Source organism: Rousettus aegyptiacus, unplaced genomic scaffold (assembly GCF_014176215.1).
Source record: "Rousettus aegyptiacus isolate mRouAeg1 unplaced genomic scaffold, mRouAeg1.p scaffold_m13_p_8, whole genome shotgun sequence".
NCBI lineage: Eukaryota > Metazoa > Chordata > Mammalia > Chiroptera > Pteropodidae > Rousettus > Rousettus aegyptiacus.
This window is the reverse complement of record NW_023416311.1, coordinates 106904446-106925340: the sequence shown is the minus strand read 5'-3', so window position 1 is coordinate 106925340 and position 20895 is coordinate 106904446. Positions and strand designations below refer to the sequence as shown.

At 40.0% G+C, this 20895-nt stretch overlaps 1 protein-coding gene across 4 annotated transcripts in view; it reads right to left on the bottom strand.

Moving 5' to 3' along the window:
- CTNND2 (catenin delta 2) overlaps positions 1 to 20895 on the bottom strand; it is a 751200-nt gene that overhangs the window by 348144 nt on the left and 382161 nt on the right. For all 4 annotated transcript variants that reach the window (XM_036225698.1, XM_036225697.1, XM_016163669.2 and 1 more), the window contains 2 exons: positions 6758 to 6792; positions 6288 to 6404 (listed from right to left, as the gene is read on the bottom strand). In XM_036225698.1, the coding sequence (XP_036081591.1) occupies positions 6288 to 6404; positions 6758 to 6792 (152 nt within the window). The remainder of the gene's footprint in view (positions 1 to 6287; positions 6405 to 6757; positions 6793 to 20895) is intronic.

Below are 20895 nucleotides of genomic sequence, written 5' to 3'. Positions count from 1 at the left end.
AAACGTTTAAAACGGCAGGGCAAGACAAACACGTGCCGTGAGCCGTGAGGGCGATGATCCCACCGCACGGCCAGGGGCCTCTGCAAAGCTCCACGGATCTCTTGTCATGTGAGAACGAGCGTGGAAAGGCAAAGAATGTTGTAGGGTTAGTGTGAAAACTGGTGCCTTTGCAGAACCCCTGAAAAGGTCTCGGGGACCCCCAGGATTCCCAGGTACACCGTGAGAACCCCACTCTACCCTGCACGGGCTTTGTCATTGCTTGTAACGATGATCTGACTTGTAGTCAGATTGCTTAATTTCGGTCTTTTCTGGCTAACATGTAATTGTCATGAGGGCAAAGACTCTCTCTGCTGCTAATAAGTGCTTCATGCATACATTGAAAAGATGTGATATGATTTCATCTGCACGTGGAATCTAAAGAACAAAATCAACAAACAAAACAGAAACAAACTCAAAGATACAGAGAACATTTTGATGGTTGCAAGACGTGGGGGTTTGAGGAGTGGGCAATAAAAGAGAAGGGACCGAGAAGTACAAATTGGTAGTTATTAAATAGTCATGGGGATATAAAGTATAGCTTAAGAAATATAGTCAATAATACTGTAATAACTATGTGGGGTGTCAGATTCTCGGGCTGATCATGTTGTGAGTTATATAAATGTCTAATCACTGTGATGTACATCTGTTACTAATATATTGCATGCCAACTGAAATTGAAAAATTAAAAAAAATTTAAAAAATGACTCTCTAACGCCTACCTGTGTCTATAGTGATGCAATAAAACCCCAGTATATTAAGATTTGATGACATCAGTTGCTATCGAAGTGACATTATCTGATTGGCGACTGTTTTAATGTTTTGACTTCTGGGTGAATCCCACAAAGCTCTGTCGGGTATTCCCAGGAGACCTCTCCTTCCAGGGAAAAGTCTGCTTACTCTGACTTTCTCATGAAGGTTTCCAGCCCCTTTTTCTCACACTCATACCAGTGCTGATATTGACCTTGCACTTGATCCTCACATTAAAGCTCTGGGCACTTACGGTGCCTGGACAACTTCAAAACCCGATTACATTTTCATTAGAAATTTTCACCAGGTTCTGACTTTGTACTTGATTTCAGGAGACCCTGATAACACAGGTGAGAGTGATGTTTTTCATGAGAAGTTCGGTTCTTTCTTGCTCAGGGGACAGATAAGGAGCGCTTGGTGCTTTACATCTTTGCCTACTCCTTCGATTTCTAGGTCTGCTTCTGAGCTGGTGACCTCCCTGGAGAAGGTAGAACATGCTTCTGAAACGTCTATGTGATTGAAGGAAATCAAAGAAAAATAAATTGAACAGTAGCTGAAAAATAGGTAGAGACAGTATCTGGGAGGAAAGATAATTATGGCTCCCTGGAGGGACAGTCCTATGCCCTGTGTGTGACACCTGGGCATTTTCCCTTGACTTTTGCTCACACCTTCCGTTTCTGCCACTGCTAACTTCCCCTTAGAGCTACAGCACCAAAGGCAGTGCGGGAGGTGGTATGAGTGAATTTGGAAAGGAAACACATGGATGCATTTGGTGTTTAAAGACGATTTTAGACTTGGAACCATGATAAACTTCTGGAAAGGAGACTTTCTCATTTGTATTTCAAAACTTGGATCAAAAGGCATGTGATGAGGCGATTTCACAGAGAACCAACGATGAGGATAAACTCAAGTAATTTGAATAAATGTCTTTCCAGGAAAGGCCTCTGGGTCTCCAGAGTCCAGGTGGCCGTTCTCAGTCACTGGTGGAGTGGGGGAAGCGGCAGGACTTGAATCCAGGGCTTCTGGCTCCAATGGCAGCGTGGTCTACCTTGTGACCCCACCCAGAGGCTCTACACTTCATCTGGTCTGACTAAGGACCTGGTTGCCACCGTCACAGAAAATCAAACAAATCTGTCCTCTTTCCCTGAGCACGACTCCAATATTGTCAGCCACATGATTAATATGTTTCTCATTTTGATTTGTTTAATGATTATGAAAACCTTACACTCCTGAACCACTTCTGCATCCTTTGGTGCCACGCTTACTAGGAATTATGGAAATATTCACTTCGCAAGGATGTCTCTCACCTTTATTATTATTGCATAAAATATATGGAATTAATTTTGAAGCATTTTAATAATCTGACCTCTCAATGGACCTCCCTTCACACAGAATTAACTATATTTACAGTAACTGAATGAAACGGACTAACTATAAATCAACAGTAAATAATACATTCACCTCTGTTAAACTACATATAATTACTCTGTTTGGATTTCACCTGCTCAGAATGGTACCTTATATGACTGATACTTGGTGTTTTGAATATATTCAGATTTGGAAACTCAGAATAAGATAACATTCCTTTCTTCGCCATAACACCGAGGATGTATTAAGCGCCTAAGATTTTCTTCCTACTATTTTCTAGAATATGGTAGAAATTCAATTTGTTAATATGCTACAGAAACAGACAATTACTATTTCAAAGTATGATATTTAAACAAATTAACAATCTCTATAAATACATAAGTCCTTCTCTCCCAAGTTTTCCATTCTAATTCTGATTTTGACTGACAAATATTTTTGGCTAAGATGTAATCGCTCTTATCTCTGAGTTTATATCTCCAAAGATGCATGGATTAAAATAAGTACTTGGTCCACAGCAGTTTGGGTCAAGCTATATATACATTTTGTGACATGCTTGCGGCCCCGAGCTTCTGTCAGTAACTTTTTTTTTTTCCTAGCAAAGCAACAGCAATTCTCCTAGTGACTCTGTGACATGTATTTGTTAGAATTGGGACTACACAGCTGGCAGTCACACAATAGCAGTGGGTGGCAAAGGTTGGATGCATGATCTACATACTATTTAGGATGGCACTTTCTAAAAAACGCCAAGTGTTGAAAACTCTGGTTCACAGTACATTAGAATCATTGCCAGCTTTAGGGTCAAGAAGATGGGTTCGCTAAGATTCAAATTTTATTTTAATCACACCTTGGAAAGGAAAATAACAAAAGCTTTTAAACACAACAAATCAAGTGCTATGGGCTCAGGGGCTGAGATTGGTGGCCATGCAGAACTTTTTCAAGCTGGTTTCAAACGGCAGTTAGGGTTGTTTTAGTCCTTTTGAGCCAGGACTAAGAGACTGGCTCTCGAGGGCGGCATGCCAGGTGCGATTTAGCGTTAGCTATTTCACGTCTGTTCAAGCTAACGAATCCATTGATCGAATAACCACAAAATCAAGGGACTAGCAGAATCTGATGGGCTTGCGCTAATTAGATAAAATGTGTCAAAGAGCCACTACGTGTCTATATGCTGCTTATTTATCAAGAATATAAACATGGTAGACTGTTCCAGTGGCTGGAAGAATGTTCAGCTGGTTATTCCCCTTGCTCCCCATAGTCATTCTCCACCCCTTTCCCCAAAGAAACTGATCGTGAGATTCCCTTGGAATTTGGCCAGTGGGAGGCAAATGAGAAGATGAGGAGGAGAGAGAGGTTAGGATACTATTCCTTCCTTCGGAGCTCCTGCCATGCCTCCTGATGCTGCTGGTAAGGGTCCCTGCAGGCTTCCTTCAGGACTGAGGTGACAAGGACTTCTGTCTGTCGCTACTCCCTGAGTACCTCAGCAGGCACCCCGTCCTGTTCCCTTCATCTTGCCCCTGCCTTTGTAAATAGTCCCTTAATTAAATTCTCTCCAGTTAAACTCATTGGAGTAGACTCTACTTCCCATGTGAACTCTGAAACCGATACAAACAGCAACTGGCATTTCTATTTCACAAGTACTTAAAATGAGCAATTAGCGATTCTCCCAAATGAGAGTTATTACCTATTTGATATTTTACAAATTCATTTCTTAAATTCTACTCAATTAATTCAGCCTCAAAGTGACTCTGAAAATGCTAAGAACACGTAAATGTTTCTTAAGAATAACAATATTTTACATTTCACTGTGATTCAGCTCCTGCGGCATAACTTTTGGGTGGTGCTTTCGTCACGTGTGTGTGTGCGTGTGTGTGTGTGCATGTGCGTGTGTGTGTGTGTGTATTGTTGTTGTTTGTTTTGCTTTCTATCCTTTCCTATCTTCAAACGAGGAAGCATAGGTTTACAAAAGGAATATTCAACTAAAATCGTAGGAGTCTTCAGACAGATAATTCAGTACATATTAACATAACTAATCTTTCTGAAAAAAACCAAACTCAGCAGTTACCAATTGTGATTCAGTAGATCTAAAAATCTGTTTCTTAATTAACGTGATTATGTTTTTCCTTTTTTACTGTCTACTTTTAAGTTTACTGGATTGTTATCAAAGACAGTGCCTTTCTACATATTTTAATTTTTAGGATTATCTAAAATACCTGATCAATTTTTGTAAATATTCCTTGGACCTATGTAACAAATGTATATTATCATTTGACAAATACAACTTTTAAAAAATAATTTAAAGTGTTAATTTTTTAATTATTTATTCCAAATTTCTATGGCTTTTTCTTCAGCTGTTCGGTCTGATTCTGATAAATATACATGGACACATTCGCAATATTTTTCACCCACTTCTTTCATTCTTAATATTTTAATCTTTCATGTTTGTTCTGGCATTCAGGTGCTGGGTTTAGCGCATGCATGCCCGCGAGGTTTTAGTATGAATTTATCACATCTTTATAAGTTGCCACTACGTAAGTCCTCTTCAGCCCTGCTCAGTGCTTCTGCAAGAAATCTCACTCCATCTCACATTTCCTTCCGAATCCCGCTCTTTGTGTTCTTTGCATTTGCTGCCGCTACTGTCAACATTTGCTTCATTAAGATTAGTGTGTCTCAAAAATGTCACATTACTATTTTCTCTGTTTACTACAAACTTGAATTTTTACTCTTTTCAAAGGAGCGTTCACTGTGCTTATAGGTTCATAGAGTTGATATCTCTTTTTAATTTGTTGGCCTCTTTTTATTCTCCCTTCTTTTTTCTATACTTTTTGCATATTAAAGGTTAACCCTCCAACTAAACTCATAATCGAATAGTGTTTCTCTATTATTATACTGAAAAATGAGATATCCAATATTATCCTCCCTATCAAGATAAACTATTTTATCTCTGCTTTAGTACTCTCTAATAAACAAAGTACCTCAAATGTTAATTAAATGTAGTTCTAACAACAACTACCTCTATGAGACAAATATATTTATTGACCCAAAGAGAATAGGTAACAATCCTACATTGTAAAATATAAAATACAGAGAACGAGGATCATACAAATCACGTATCTTACTTATAGAAGTTCTACTGGAAAGATGCATATGGGTTTAAATATATCTGAATATTCAGTATGATTCATATGCTATCCTAATAGTAGAATTATACTACACTAATTATACTATCCTAACAGTAGAATTGCAAAGATTAGAGAGAAAATGAACTAATAAGTAAATTAAACATTTCCCAGATCAGTTTACTCTTTTATTTTTATATCTTCCTTTTCTATAGAAAACCTTGAGGAGTATTCAAGGGAATGACATATTTTTTAAATTAAGGAATAAAATGCTCCACTGATTTCTAATGTAGAAATTATCAGGGTAATACATGTTTTCATGATTTAATTTTTAGCTTTTTGTGGGGTTTTATTAAAATAAGTCAAGAGAAGCCTATGATTTATGAAGTGAGGCTCGTTTCAACCCATAGAACTTTTAGTTTTAAATCTCAACCATTCTGGTTGAAAAATATGTAATTAAGTGGAGGTAAAGAAATCTTTAAATTCTTTATTGAGATTAATATTGCAATGCAAGATAGCTAAATGTAGAAATGTAAGAAGTTATTGCATAGTTCTATAGCATAGCACTAAATAGTACTGCATATGTTACATAAATTTTTTCCATTTTGTTATAGAATTGCTGTACTGTTCAAAATCTCTACCAACAATGATCTGTACGAGTAAAACATTATCAATTAATTTTAAAAGAGACACTACGTTGATTAAACACATATATGAGGAGTTTCTACAATGTGCTGGTCTAGAAGCCCAAAAGGACATCAGACAGGTGAGAATCACCGATTATAATTGGTGAAAAATCTAGATGCTATTAAGTGACTTAAGAGAGTTTATGATCTAATGATGGTTGGGGTGAGGTAATTTGGGAAGGAAGTACCTGAGGGTAGAGTGAAAGGGATAAAAAAGAATAAACACTCCTTGAAGTCCTATCAGATATGTCTCATAATATTAATTATAGTAGCAAAAATAATGACATCATATTCTTATACTCTGTCTTCAAGACCGTCGTTTGACTCGACTTACTTTCACTTGTTGAATAACCCTGTGGGTCAAGTATTCCTGATTCTTGCAGTGATCGAATGCAGGAGTCCACCAGCTCCAGACCTGTCGTGAGTTCATCTTCGATGTCTTTTTGACCATCTGAAACACAATATTTTAAAGTCAGGAACAAAACCTTGATAACGTTAGTATTGAAGTTGAAGGCTATCATTTAAAAATCAAGAGTGTCCTAACCGAAGATATTACCTCTATGAAGCATTCCTCGGCCAACCAGTATTAAAAGCTAAGACCGACCAATTCCATGCATAAAGTAACTAGGGACTTGTGACAACACAACTCCTGTGAAATGGGGAGCTGTCGCCAACAGCTTCATTGAATTTTAGTCTCAAGGTACTGTCATATTCATGTTCACAAGTCTCTTCCTAAAGTTTGGAAGAAGATCAGTCCGTAGAGATACATGTGCGCGTAGGGTTCATTAAGAAGCCATACTTTACCTTGCGATTGCCAGTGAAACTGCTCTTCTGCTGAACTGTAAAAAAAAGAGAATACACAGGAGTGATGCGTCGGTTAGAAACGCAAGGCCGCGAGACCACAACCCGCGAAGGCGCGCTGGGCAGCCACCCTGGCTCCGCCGCACTTCCTGGGATTTCTGACTGAGAGGAGGGAGCCCAGTTTGATAGAGCCTTACCTTGACTCCATTTGGTGCATGTACTAGCATGCTCTCAATGGATGAGGTCCAGTCATTATTTTTATTTTAATTTTTTACAAAGCTCGGCCTATTATGCTTATTATTCCTTAAAAGAGTGCAATAGTTTCTACATACCGTTTCTACCCAATTTTAGTTCTTTCAAAATACAAGTCTGAAGAGTTTCAAGTAGACTTTCCAAGGTGGATTAAGAAAGAAATAACTTTCTCCTTTTTCATTATAAAGAAGATAAACATATAACTTCTTTTAGACATATCATATGAACAGTTCCTTTCCGTTGATTATTACAGTTTAAATTAAATAATTTAAAAATTACAACACTTTACCACTAACTAATTATACAGGTTGGAAATTCTCTACAAATTCATTTTTTAAAATGACCCTAGTAGAAAGGGGTGTTCATATACACGATACGCCAAAAAATATTGTACAGAGTTCATCTGTGTGGGCAACATGGATTCATTTTGAATGACTTATTAAATATATAAACAAATTTAAAATTTATAAATATAAACAATGTTCATAATATACGCAAATATTTCTGACATGCCCCTTTTTATATGTCAATAACTGAGAAATCTGGATGCCAATTACTGACAGGCATCATTTGGAGAATGATTTTCTATGTGTATTCCACTGCATCTTTTGCTCTGATCAAGGGGCTTCTATGAATAGCTCATCAGTTTCACAACAGCAAGTGGGTTTTAGAACTTTAATCTGTATCTCCGAGATGAATTCTGAATACATTTACGGGGGAAGAGGAAAATTCTGGTATAAATCAGTGTTCAGAAAAGCCATGATTGATGTAAGTGAATACAAGAGTAGTCTCTTAAGGGACATATGACTTTTATATGGTACCTTGCTTGATCTGCAGCCAAGCCATTGTAGCAAACTGGAAAATGGGTTTACAAGGATGAGAGCCACAGACAGTAAAAACGTAAAGTGATAACATTATAAATTCAGTCCAATGCAACTTTTCCTTGCATTGAAAAGATATAACGTTAAAAAAGCAGAAACATCTAACTCCAAAGTTTAACACTTAAAACAGAAATGTAATCCTATAATCAATATTTTAAAAACTGCAGAGCCATGTTCATTTAGTAAGTGGCATTAATATAGAAGTGGAAAATGCTTTCATATTTGTAGTAGGTGGAATGGTGCACCTTTCCCCAGAAAGACAGGTCCACATCAGATCCCGAGAAACTGAGAATCCTGATCTGAAAAGGGTTTTTGTAGATGTAATGAAGTTACAGATATTCAGATGAGACTGTCTTAAAGCCAATGACAAGTGTCCTCATAAGAGACAGAAGAGGAGAGAGGCACAGAGGAGAAGGCCATGTGAAGATGGAGGCAGAGACTGGATTTCTGCCACTACAGACAGCCCACGCCTGGAGCCATCAGCAGCTGGAAGAGGTAAGGAAGGGTCCTCTCCTCGAGCTTCCTACGGATCACAATCCTGCCGACACACCTTGATTTTGAACTTCTGGCCCCCAAAACAGTGAAATAATAAATTTCGTTTGTTTTAGATCACTCAATTGTGGCAATTTTTTATGGCAGCCCCAAGAAACTGACACAGTATTTTTCTGATACGATGATAACGTCCCGTTTCATCCTCCTTGATTTACTGCTACCTCTACGCTGCTACATTCGTTTCTCAGCACAGCCCTTTACTAAGGGCTCTGCCAATTCACGACAGCCACAAATCTCTTCTGGTAGATGGGGAAGAACAGGATTATTGATATTAACTAACTTGACCACACAGACCATGAGGAGCTCAGCGGAGGTTTAAACGAATGTGTCCTGACGCATAATCAGAAGTCGTGGAGGGGAACACACTTAACGCTACTTCCCACCTGAAGCAACAGAGCAAACAAGTCACTGGAAGCTTCTCCCAGGGCCCATCGAAGCCCCACCCTCCTCCCCTTGCAGACACATCCAAGACCACACTTGCCCACCCCCTCGCACAGAAAAGAGTCATGTGAAAGTCTGCGAGAGGAAAGGACAAACGCCACCTGCCGCCCAAGGCACAGAGGGCTGGCCTACGGTCTTCACTCTCATTCTGTGCTTAGCCCTGTGTCGACGTGGGCCCCCGAATAACCTCGCGGAGGGCAGAGTTCTGCCAACCCAGAGAAGACGAGGCACGAGTGAGAAGCGAACACTGCTGTGTTAAAACCGACACTGGAGGGGTGTTTCCCGGGAGTAAACGTCGCACCGAATGACACAGGAATGTGCCATTATTTGAGCTCCTAAGGCATTTCCTGCTTCCCCATCTTCATTTCCATACTACGGAGCTAGAAGACGTCCTGGTCACTATGGCACAAATCAGGTGGAACACACCTTACACTCCTCCTTCGAGATTTATCCACTCGCCTGGACTAATGGGTGGTTTCATGTGCAGGATGATGACATTCCACACTATCATATAATATTTACTTTTTGTTACTGTTATATGATATTTTACTTTCAAAAGTGTTCCTATTTTATGATACAACAGACAGGAAGAAACATTTTTTATTGCAATTGAAAAAAATGTCATTGGCAGCGAACATGGAACTATCCTCTCTAAGCGGAGGTGCCTTCCTTTCGGGCAGACACAGAGCATTAATCACTTAAATGGTTTCCTGATTGCTTTAGTGCAGTTAAAATGCATTAAAAGTATGAATGATCATAGAAAATTGAAGTCCCATGAGAAACCTGGTTTGGATTTCATTTCCTCTGAGTGCACACTCTACTCTGCCTGTTAGCGGATTCTATGCAATTGCATATTTTATGCTCTTGATTCCATCCCATAAAAATTGCTGTAAGGTGGATGATTTTTTAAGAAGCAAACAGACTATTTATTCATTCAATAAACATTGATTATACCTGCGTCTCTGACACTTCTCTTTCAGGTGTTTGGGAATTATTCACGGTGAACTTTTTCCCAATTGTACAATTCAATTTAGCATAATAGAAAAGCCATTTCTGAAGCTGTTGTAACTACATGCATGTTCAATATCAGGAAATAAAGTGGCTTTCACTACTGAAATGCTCTTTCTTGAAATAGAAAGCATCTTAAATAAAAATATAAATGTAATTTATATCACTCTATATGTATTTAACCATAACTATATATAAGTTCCACAATCCGAATATTGTGAGAAAACTATATAATGAAAACTATTATAAGTAATACTTAGACGTTAAGCATATCTCTAATATGCACATAAACCAGGGATGCTAGGAAACAGTTTTAAAAACAATATATTAAAAGCACTAATTTTAATAGCTAATACTTATATAGCTCTTACTTTATACCAGGCAATATTCTGATTTATAGTTAATATTCATGCCAAAACATTTAGGAGAAATAATGCTTTCCCATTTAACAGATAATGAAACTGAGGTAAAAAGATATTAAAGAACTTGCTGGAAGTTCCCCAGCCAGCAAGTAGCAGAGACAGGATCGTGACCACATCCTGAACTCTGTTCTATTCACACATTTGTCTACATCAAGATTAAGCCTCTGTGTGATAAGAACAAAAATATTAACACCACAATATTTTATGGTGAGGACATCTGAGCCACATCCTGGAAGAAGATCTCTGCAGTGCATATGACTTACAAAGGGTTAGTTTCCAGAACGTACGAATAACTCCTACAAGTCAGTAAGACAGAGATGAGAAGATCTAATAGAAGTCAACAAATCTATGCATAGCTGAGGCATAGCAAAAGAATCAAGAATGCGTGGCTACTGAATGCATTACAAGATACTCAGCCCTATTAGCCATTGAAGGAATGCGCATCAGATATCTTTTTATGCTCTACAGGCCGTCAAACATTTAGAAAGTCTGACAGTACTCAGTGTTGGGGAGGAGATGGGCAAATAAGAATTCTCGTACATTGTATATGCGTCAATGTTAGTAAAATGCTTGGGTGAGCTATGAGGCAATACCTGGTAAGGTTTTACACGCAATACCCAATCAGGACGCGGTTCTGCTTCTGGGTAGAGACTCCAGGGGAAGCCATGCACCTGCGCTTGGGAGACTCGTATGGGACTCTCATGCCTACACGTCCTTGTCCACAGCAGCAAAGCAATGGAAAGCACGGAAGTGGTCAGCAATAGGGGAATGCATAAATATGATTACATATCATATATGACACACACGGATTAAATACTATGCATCCGTTAAAATAAATTAGCCAGATACCTATGTGCCAACATGGGTAGTTCTCGAAAAACAAAATATAAAGTGAAAAATGCAAATCGTACATGAGAAATATATCACACAATCCCAAAAATGGGAACTTTAAAAACTACACAGTAGTTTTTACTACACAGTACTATTATCTATTTTTTTATTAAATTTATTGGGGTGACATTGGTTAATAAAATTATATAGGTTTCAAGTGTACAGTTCAATAATACATCATATGCATATTGCATTGTGCGTTCATCATCCAAAGTTAAATTTCCTTTCATCACAATATATTTGACACAGTGTGTGTGTGTGTGTGTGTGTGTGTGTGTGTGTGTGTGTACAGGGAGAGGATGTAAGCATATGGATTACAAAGCTGTACTCAAATTCATGAATGGGGGAGGCCTCTTTGGGAGACAAAGGGAAATGAGTATAAAAGGGAGTAAAAGGGAAATTCCATTTGCATATCTACTGTCATACTATATGATGGAAAATGAGGACAAAATGTTAAAATTAATTTTAGAATACCTTTGATACTAGGAACAGAAAAAAAAGTCATGATTCTTACATTTAAAAACACGTTTGGTTAAATCCTGAGATAAATCCTTGTGATTCGGTTTTACATACTATTCTCATCATTGTTAGAATCACTCATAGTTGAAACCGAAATGATGCAAAACGATTCTGCAGGATATATACACATGACAGAAAAAAGAATGGGTTTAGATATAAGGATCTCCCCCCTCTCTTTTGCATACGAGAAAAATGACAATATCGCTTTTATAATGTTTCACGGTTGACATGCCTTGAACATGTCAAGTAAGCAACCAAGAACTTTCACGTTCTTAGAGCTCGATGCGGGGGGAGGGTGCTAGTTCAAATCAAAGGATGACCTTTGAATCCCTTGAGATGTGATTTTCACTCTCTTCATTTCCAGCAAGACAAGTCTCCTTCCTCATCTCTAGGCTATTTCTAATAATAATAAAAATATATATATATATATAGGAAAGTTTAGAGAGTTTTCTTAAGGTCAGGTCAGACACAAAGCACACAATTACTATAGCTATTCTGTTATGAACCTGTTCAAATACATTTTCTTATTCCCTTTTTCAACTTGATGCCCAGAGCATCAATTCTCTACACCGTATCATGTGCTGTATTATTGCTCACGATATCTTTCAAAACAAAATAAAGATAAGGAACTATGAGATTTTGTTCGTTTGCTTTCAAGTTAAGCAATGCACCTAAAACAGAAGCCGGAAAAACTATTGTGAAATAAATTGCTTCATTCCTGATGTTTGATTCTAGCCAGCAGAAGAGAACAAAGGGCTTTATATTTATGATGTCCACATAACCTAAAATTGTATTTTGACCTAAAGTGGTTTTCAGTGTGTGGTTTCGCATGCAGACACGTCGCAAGAAGAGGCATCGGCTGCAAAATAAAACGACCTTTGTCAAAAGTCCTAAACACTGTGGAAATGTAACACATTCAGTAAAAATGGTGAGAAGGGGTGCCCCACGGAGCTTTGCCACAGGCCGCTGTTGCCCGTGTACCTGAGGGCCTGGTACCCGGCCCTTGCTGCTGTGGGTCGGGGAGCAACTCCGCTCCCTCCAGAACTTTCTGTGGAGCCGATTCCCCTGCAGTCCGCGGCCTGTGTTCCCTACACGTATCTGTGCCACATCCTCAGGTGAGGCTGTAACATCCCTGCTGCAAAACTAGAATGTTTACTTCTTTCTTACATCACGTATCTTTACGCTTTAACTATTTTCATCAAAAGTATGATTTTACAGCTATCATAAAAACACTTCCGGGGCTACAATGGCTAAAGGGCTGCAGGGCAAAGCCCTAAGGTAGGGGACAGGGGTGAAGCGTGTGGCCGGCAGCCAGGCTCTGCTGCTCTCAGTCCAGGCCCTTCAGCGAAGTTATGTAAATTCTCTTGTCCCAAATGAAGACATTTGGAAGATTAAATAGACTTTGAGCACATCACTTAGTCTCCCTAAGCCTCAGTTTCTCCATTTTACAAGCGGGGATATTACTAAAATTTTCTCCCTAGAGACCTTGCAAAAGTTAAGAATGTGATATGTGTAAAACCCATAGTATAGTGCTGGGAATGTGGGAGGCATTAAAGAAAAAAAAAAAAGGGAGTCTGGTTATCACATGCAGATGGATGGAGGCCGGAGAGGGTCCAGCCAGCTGATGTGACTGCGAGCCCAGTAGGTCAGCGACATGGAATTTAGCTTGTCTCCGTCTGGGGCCAACAAATAGTATCACACAAATATGTTACAGGCCTTTCAGAATTTAAATTGTCTTTTTTTTCACTCCCTACACTAAACTGGGGAATTAATTAAAAAAAGGCATTCTATGATTTCCGAAGAAACACGATTAACTTTTAAACCCCATGCGTCCCGATCGGTCCTAGATAGGGTGCTTCTCTGGAAACCGGCACTGTTCTTTCTCTCCTTCGTAAAATCTTAAAGACCACCTGCTATTTCCAAAACCTTGGAAGAAAATAAATCAGACCTAATTACTATTAATAATTTCCTTGTTAATTGGCGGCAGAAGAAATTCATAGTCCAAACGCACGGTGTTGCAGTTGGTGACTGATGAATTATCTAGGCAACTGATAGACAAAGCAGTGCCGGCTCCCACGTGGGGCTCGAATGCACTCGGTTCCAACGTGTATCACAGGATACCGCCCGCCGTCGGGCCTGGCAGCTAGCCAGCTAGAGCCAGAGGAGGGAGGATGAATGGGAATCCTGTTTTGTTTCAGTTCCTTCAAGATACATACTCCAGTTTCTAGCAAACACATGGGATTAGCCGTAGGCTCCAAATCTCTGCACGAAAGCCAAGCTCCGACCATGGGAAAAACACGTATCCGAGTTTCTCTTCTCCAAAGGCTTTTATAGTTTGGGAGTTGATTGTACTTTCATTACAAGAGGCGTATTATATGTAAACTTCAATATCAGAACAAGGAACAAATGGTGAATTATAAACTAGAAAATTCTCACGTTATATTTCCCTCCCTAGTGTTCTGGGAGGCTTCTCATGGATGGAGCATTCGTTTTTTGTTTGTTTGTTTGTCGTTGTTTTTTAATGCTTACATCAGCCCAGCAGAATTTTACAGTAACCGAAGCAACATTTCGGAATTCCAGTCACACTAGACAATGAAGGACCATGACATCTTCCTCCGCGAACACCCCATAAACTGGAATGTGCTCACTTACAACTGCAGATGACCAGGGAGTGGTTCATCCATTGACACTGAGATCTCACGATATTCTGAAATGCCCTCAGACTATCACAAATTGAGTAGTTTGTGTGGTTGACATGCTAAATGCATCACACACCGTTACACTGATAATCTCCATTGGTGTTCGCTGTATCTCACGGCTGGATGGTCGGCAAAGGCGTCATTCACTGAGCCTGAGGTGAGACTGTGCTCACTGTACCCTGCCGTCGGACCCTTCACGACTGATTCCTCAGGCAGGAACAGAGCAGCTGGCGTGGGTGCTGACGGAGGCAGCACCCACAGCGTCTCAGAAGTTCCAAATGTCAGTCTTCTGTATTCGGTATCCCAGAACCGTCCCCATTGTTATGGTCCTCTCGGCAAAGGGGGCTCCTTAAGCTTGGGGACATCTCTGGGGGAAAAACAGGTCAAGTTCATGTTCTCCTAGCTTCTTGTGATCACGTGTGGATGTGTGTGAGAAGTGTGTTTATGTGTGTGTGTGTGAATACGTATTTGTGTGTGAACCTCGCTGGGCAGTTCTTCCAAAACACACAGATTTGCTTAAAAAAAATTTTTTTTTTACCTGCTCTTGTTCCATACATGTGTTGTCTCTTATAGACATGTCAAAATGAGTATTGAATTTGAATGAAATTGATATTTTATTAATATAACTGAAGCTAACACCTCTTAGAAATTTAATGGAAATTTATGCAAATAACCATGGACTATTTCATAGGGAAGGGGAAACTGGGTCTTTTGTTTTGTGACAGATGATTTGTAAAAATAAATTTCAATTTTAGTGCCCTTGTACAACAGAAACCATGTAATATTCATAAATGACTCTCACGGTGTTATAGATCTTTACTTCCTTATGAGCGGTAGTGGTTTTTAAACAATTTGAAGGTTCAGTTTAAATGTTTAATGGGTACACAAATGTACATAGCAATCTATTCCTAATTTCCCCAAACTAGAAGCAACCAAATGTCTCGCAACAGGTGAATGATTACACGAGCTGATACATCTATACCAAGGAGATGTATACGGCAATAAAAAGAAATGGATTATTGATATATGCGGCAAGCGACAACTTGGGAGGGGTCCCAAGGGGATTATGCTGAGTGCGAAAGATAAATAACATTCTGGGAATAACAAAATTATAGAACAGGAGAAGACATTAGTGGTTGCCAGGGCTTCGGGAAGGGGGGTGAGTGTGGGTGTGACTATACAGGGGTGGCATGGGGGGCCTTATGATGGTGGGACAGTCCCACATCTTGATTGTGGCAGTGGTTCCACAAAGCTACTTGTGATAAAATTGCATAGAACTGCACATACACACACACACACACACACACAGGCCTGACGTTTCCTTTGGTTAGAACTGAGAAGTTATAGGATTTCATTTTGCGACTTCCTGTGAATCTATAATCATTTGAAAATAAAAAGCTGAAAAACAGTAAGGTACAGGGTACACTTTGGCATGCTTTGTTTTCTTTTCCCTGAACTGGTTTTTCTACACGCGATATGCTACTCGAGTATTCCCAAGTGATAATTAAACTAGAATTATAAAATGATTGAGAATAGTGGCGTCAAAAGAAAGGCAGGAAGGAACAAAAAAGGAAGGGAAACAAAAAAGAAAAAAGGAACAATCACTTCTAATGATCTCTTTTGTTCTTCATTCTCAGCAGCCAGATCTCAGGTGACAAAGCCCCGGGCTCTTTGCAGCTTTACTCTGGGAAGGAAGGCGGCAGCCTTGGAGCATGATGCACCAATCACGCTGCCCACTGCCAATCAGATGTAAGGAGTTGTGCTGCTTCTGAATGAAAACTCCTGCATTCTATCTAAGCCCATCAGACGCCTGTATCACTCGCATTCCCATACGTTTGCAGGGAAAATTAAACATGGTGCTTTGGCTTATGGGACCAGAATAAAGTCCAAGTCTTCACATTCTATGTGAGTCCAAGAGACCGCATGTGACATCATTCACTGGCTCTCTGGAAGCGTGCTCATTAAAGTTAGGCTTTTCCCCTAGTAGACATGCTCCTGCCCTTGTCACTGGTTCACGGGGGAGCCACCGCCATACCAGGCCCCTGTCACGGCCACCTCCCCACCATCCCAACTCCTGAAAACCAGTCTACTCGATGACATCTGTCTGTTTCTTTTCATACTTATCGAAGTGGGAAAAAGATTCCATTAAAAATATCACTTCCTTTCCAACATCTAATATCTGATGTTTGACACTGAAAAGCTGGAGGCGCTGCCCCATTCTGTCTCCATCTTAGCACTGCGGTGGCTATGTTTGTCCAGAAGTTCTCCGTTCATGAAAGAAAGAGGATTTGAATGCGAGGTTTCACGCGATAAGTGTACTGCCAGCCAAATGTATAAAATCATTTAAAAATCCATGAACTGAAATATCTACTAATATTCTTAAGATATTTAAAGCATATCTTTCCTCAAAATCCCTTTCGAGATACAAAACATCTACCCATCCATTTTCCATTGTAAATGTCTTTGAAACCCGCCTCCCTTAATTGATGTGGACCAAAATTCTCCCCTTGACCAAATTCCCATTAGGCTCTTCTGAGCTCTCTTTGTGACGAAGCCCAATCTTGGGCTCCCATGTCCTTCTTTGTGGAGTCCCGTTTTAGCAAGAAAATCCTGTGAAGTCAGTGCAACCAGAACCCCTCACTCTCCATATCTGATCACCCTCAATACCTAATCCCATCTGTCATCCTCTGTCACCCCCCAGGTGACGTCATATCACCCTGGCTTGTCCTTAGCAAGAATCTCGTGAGGTGGAACCATCAGAATCTACCCTTACTCCTGATACCTCCTCTGACCCCCACCCTTCTCCTTGGGTGTAAATTCCCGCTTTTCCTTGCTGTATTTGGAGCTGAGCTCCATCTCTCTTCCCTGCTACAAAATCCCACTGTAGTAGACCCTCTAGGATAAAGCCTGCCTTACCATTCTCAAGCAAGAATCACTGAATACTTTTTTAACGCCACCCGCCTGAGAGGAACATGGGCAAAGTCACGTGCCCTCCCTGTCCTCAATCCCCTCATGCGTGCCGAGACAACGCTATCAGGATGGGCACCACAGTAATGGGCGCCGTTGGCCAAAATGAACACCGTCCCCACTCAGAGGGCCTCATGCTTGGTTTCACGCTTTGCTGTTGCCATCTTGAAACTCTTAATAATTCCATCTTTGAATTTGTGCTTTGCCAGTGAAATGCAGCGGGACGACGAAATGTGCGTGAGTGGAGAAAAACACTCTGCTCCTTGCTGCCTTGTCCACACGCAGGTTCGCCAGGCCCTGCTGGCCCCGCGATGCCTTGTGGGACTTGAGAACGACTCGAGGCGGGTATGAGGTAGGCGTGTTATGTCTATGACTTCCCTTCCATCCAGAATTTGCTCTCAGTGAAGAAGGCGATGCTCCTCTGAAAAACATGAATGATACCCTATCGCATCCTTTCTTGGCCCCGTACGCCCTGTGCCTATGTTGGCCAGTCACTCATGCTGAAATTGATGACTAGAAGGAAGGGGAAAGACATGGCCACCCACGGCTCCATTTTCTTTTGGTCCTTCTATACCTTTAGTAAGAGGGTGTTGGTAGAATATGTGCATATTAAGAGGTGAAATAAAAAAAAGTTGAGGCAGAGTTGTGCGGCGTTTTCACTGTTCTGGTAAAAACGAAATACAGATGCACGTGTGGACTATGGAATATGAGTTGCATTTCAGTGATTCTGCGTATGAGTAAACGCTACCTATGTTTGCATTTAGATCTGGCATTGCCTAATATAAAAGTAAATGTTAAAATTCATATTAATAATTTAAAATTTTAATTTTTACGTACTTCAAATGACATTATATCATAAATAAAAATCATCATGACAAGTCAAGAGAGAGACAGAGAGACCATGAAAGCAAAGAAAAAGCTTTAGCACCTTTGTAGAGCTTTGAATGGCATTTCCACCCTGCTTTGTGAACAAGGTCCATATTTTCACTTGGCACTGGACATTGCAGATGCTGTAGCTGGCTCTGAGCACAGCCACCTCCGACGCCATTGTGGGAATCGAATGCAGATCGTAAGGCAGATGAAGGTCCCAGGTGCGCAGTGTCACCCTGGCCTTCCTCCATCTCCCAACGTGCTCCACTCAGCTGTCTCTCTCCCATCCTGCACGTCTGTGGTCTTTTCCTGCTCCAATCAATTATCCCCCCATGTCGCTGAAATCAAAATCTTAAAGCAGAAATGCGATCATCAAAATCCTAGTTCAAAAGTCTTCAGTGGTCTCCCGTTGCCTGTGAGATCAAACCCAAGCTCCATTGCAGGGCACACCTGGCCTGCGAGGACCAGTGTCAGCCACCTGCCTGCCTGATACGTCTAGGCTGATGGAAACCCTACAGCCTCCGAGACCCCAGAGCAGCTTTCTCACTTATCAAAAAACATGCTCTTATGATTTGCTCCTAACGTGTGTCTTTGCTGGACCACACAGCATCATCTATGTGACCTTCACCTTCGTATTCCACAGTATGAGTGAGCTCTGTGTCGAGCACCGCTAAAACATTTGTTTATGGACGTGGACGGGGACAGTTAGCACAAAGCAGGACTTCCGGTTCACATCCGCAGGGCGCGCTTTATTTATTTGGTGAAATCTGACTTCCTTCGAATTACACTGTGACAAAAAGGGACAACATACTTTATTTATACTTTAGTCATAAAGCATCACCGGAATATGTAAGTCATCTACTGAGTAAATGTTCTGATTTGTACAACCTCAATTGAAATAAAAACAATCATTAATCGGCTGCTAAGCTGTCAGTTACCCTATATGCTAAGCACTCCAAGAGCACGAATTATTTAATGGAGAACATGACAATCATTTTATAACAACAACCAAACCTTAATTTATATTTTTATATATCTAAGTTTACATATTGCTGCTTTTTTTCTCCCCTTAAAGTCAGTACCTTAATTCAAGAGAAAGCCATGGTGAGCAAATGATTCCTCTGTGGGGGAGGGGGCGAGGGTGGAATCAAAACAGGAAAATCCATCCTTTTTAAGTAACACTACGTTTTATGCCACTATACGGTGATTTCTTTTTTCTTGTTTTCCGATTGTTAAATTCTGCTCGCCCTATAGACTCGAACAAACTAATTTTCCTCTCCTTAATTAAGCACGTGCACTCAAGCTTCCCCTTCAATGAAACATTACTTTCACTTATAAACGATCCATGATGTGTTCCTACTGGTTTCTAATTGAAGACAATTATACGAAGATAAATCAGAATTCGTTGGTGGCAGTTGTCATTAGCACATCCCTGATCTGCCTCTGATGGCTACATGTTGGTTTAAGGCAATAGGGCAAAGCAGGACCCCGGAGGGAGGCTTGACGAAGAAGCTCGGGAAATTCACAGGCACTAAGGGCATCCTTCATTTTTAATTTGTTTGTTTAATCTGGCTACAGAAGAACTGGCAAAATCTTCATCACCTAATGTGCCTAATGGTCTAAATGAAATGAGTTGGTGATATTGGTTTACTTACTATTGGACCTATGTCTGGGTCACACCAGCCCCTGCTAAATTACTCTAACGAGCCTTTTTCACACACACAAAAAACGTACCAAGGAAACTAGACTTTGGTATTTGTAAAAATTTACCCAAAGTAACAAATGAGTAAAATGATGAAAGTCTCCAAAAAGTGGGTTATCATACCCCTCAAAACAGGTCATTCTCAACCTACGAGAAAATGAAACCCAGATTGGAGGAGGGATTTTCTTCCATTTCTTGTCCTATTAAGAAAGAGAAAACCAGGAAAACAAGTGTCATTTTGGTTCGATTTGGTTTTATTTCTAGGTGGTAGGATCTGCATTTTCATTAATGGAAAAGGAAGTGGCTAATTTTTGTTTTTTACTATTTTGAGTTAATATTAAAAAAAAAAAACAAAAAAACAAAAAACCTGACACACAAGAGAGTAAAATGTTCAATTGGAATGAACTGATTCTTCCAGAATCAGGGAGGGTGATGCTGGCCTCGCTCTATTGTACGAATGTTAATTGTTTAAAAACAATAGTGTAGCTAACAACAATTTGAATTTTTTAGAAAAGAGGCTTAAAAACTCAAAACGAGAATAAAAATCATGCTTTCTGTTCTTTGTTTTCTTTGCCCTTCAAAATAAAGAAAAAATACCCCCAAATCCAATCCTGCCCATTTAGAATTTTATACAGTTGATGCGCTATGCTGGGAAAAGACTAGATTTTGCCCCATAGTGACTAGACAAACTAGACTCAATATATAAACTTGGTAAACTGATAAAAATGTGTTTATTTCGCCATCATCTATTTAGACCTCTTTTCCCTTGACATATTCCTATAAGTGTGCATGGGCATGTGTGTGTGTGTACACACACACACACACACGACCCACACACCACCACCACGACCGACAGCAAAATATTCTTTTTGTCCTAATTTAGAACTTGGGACACCATTTTGTGTCAGGGGATAGAGAATAGAAATGCCTAGTATTT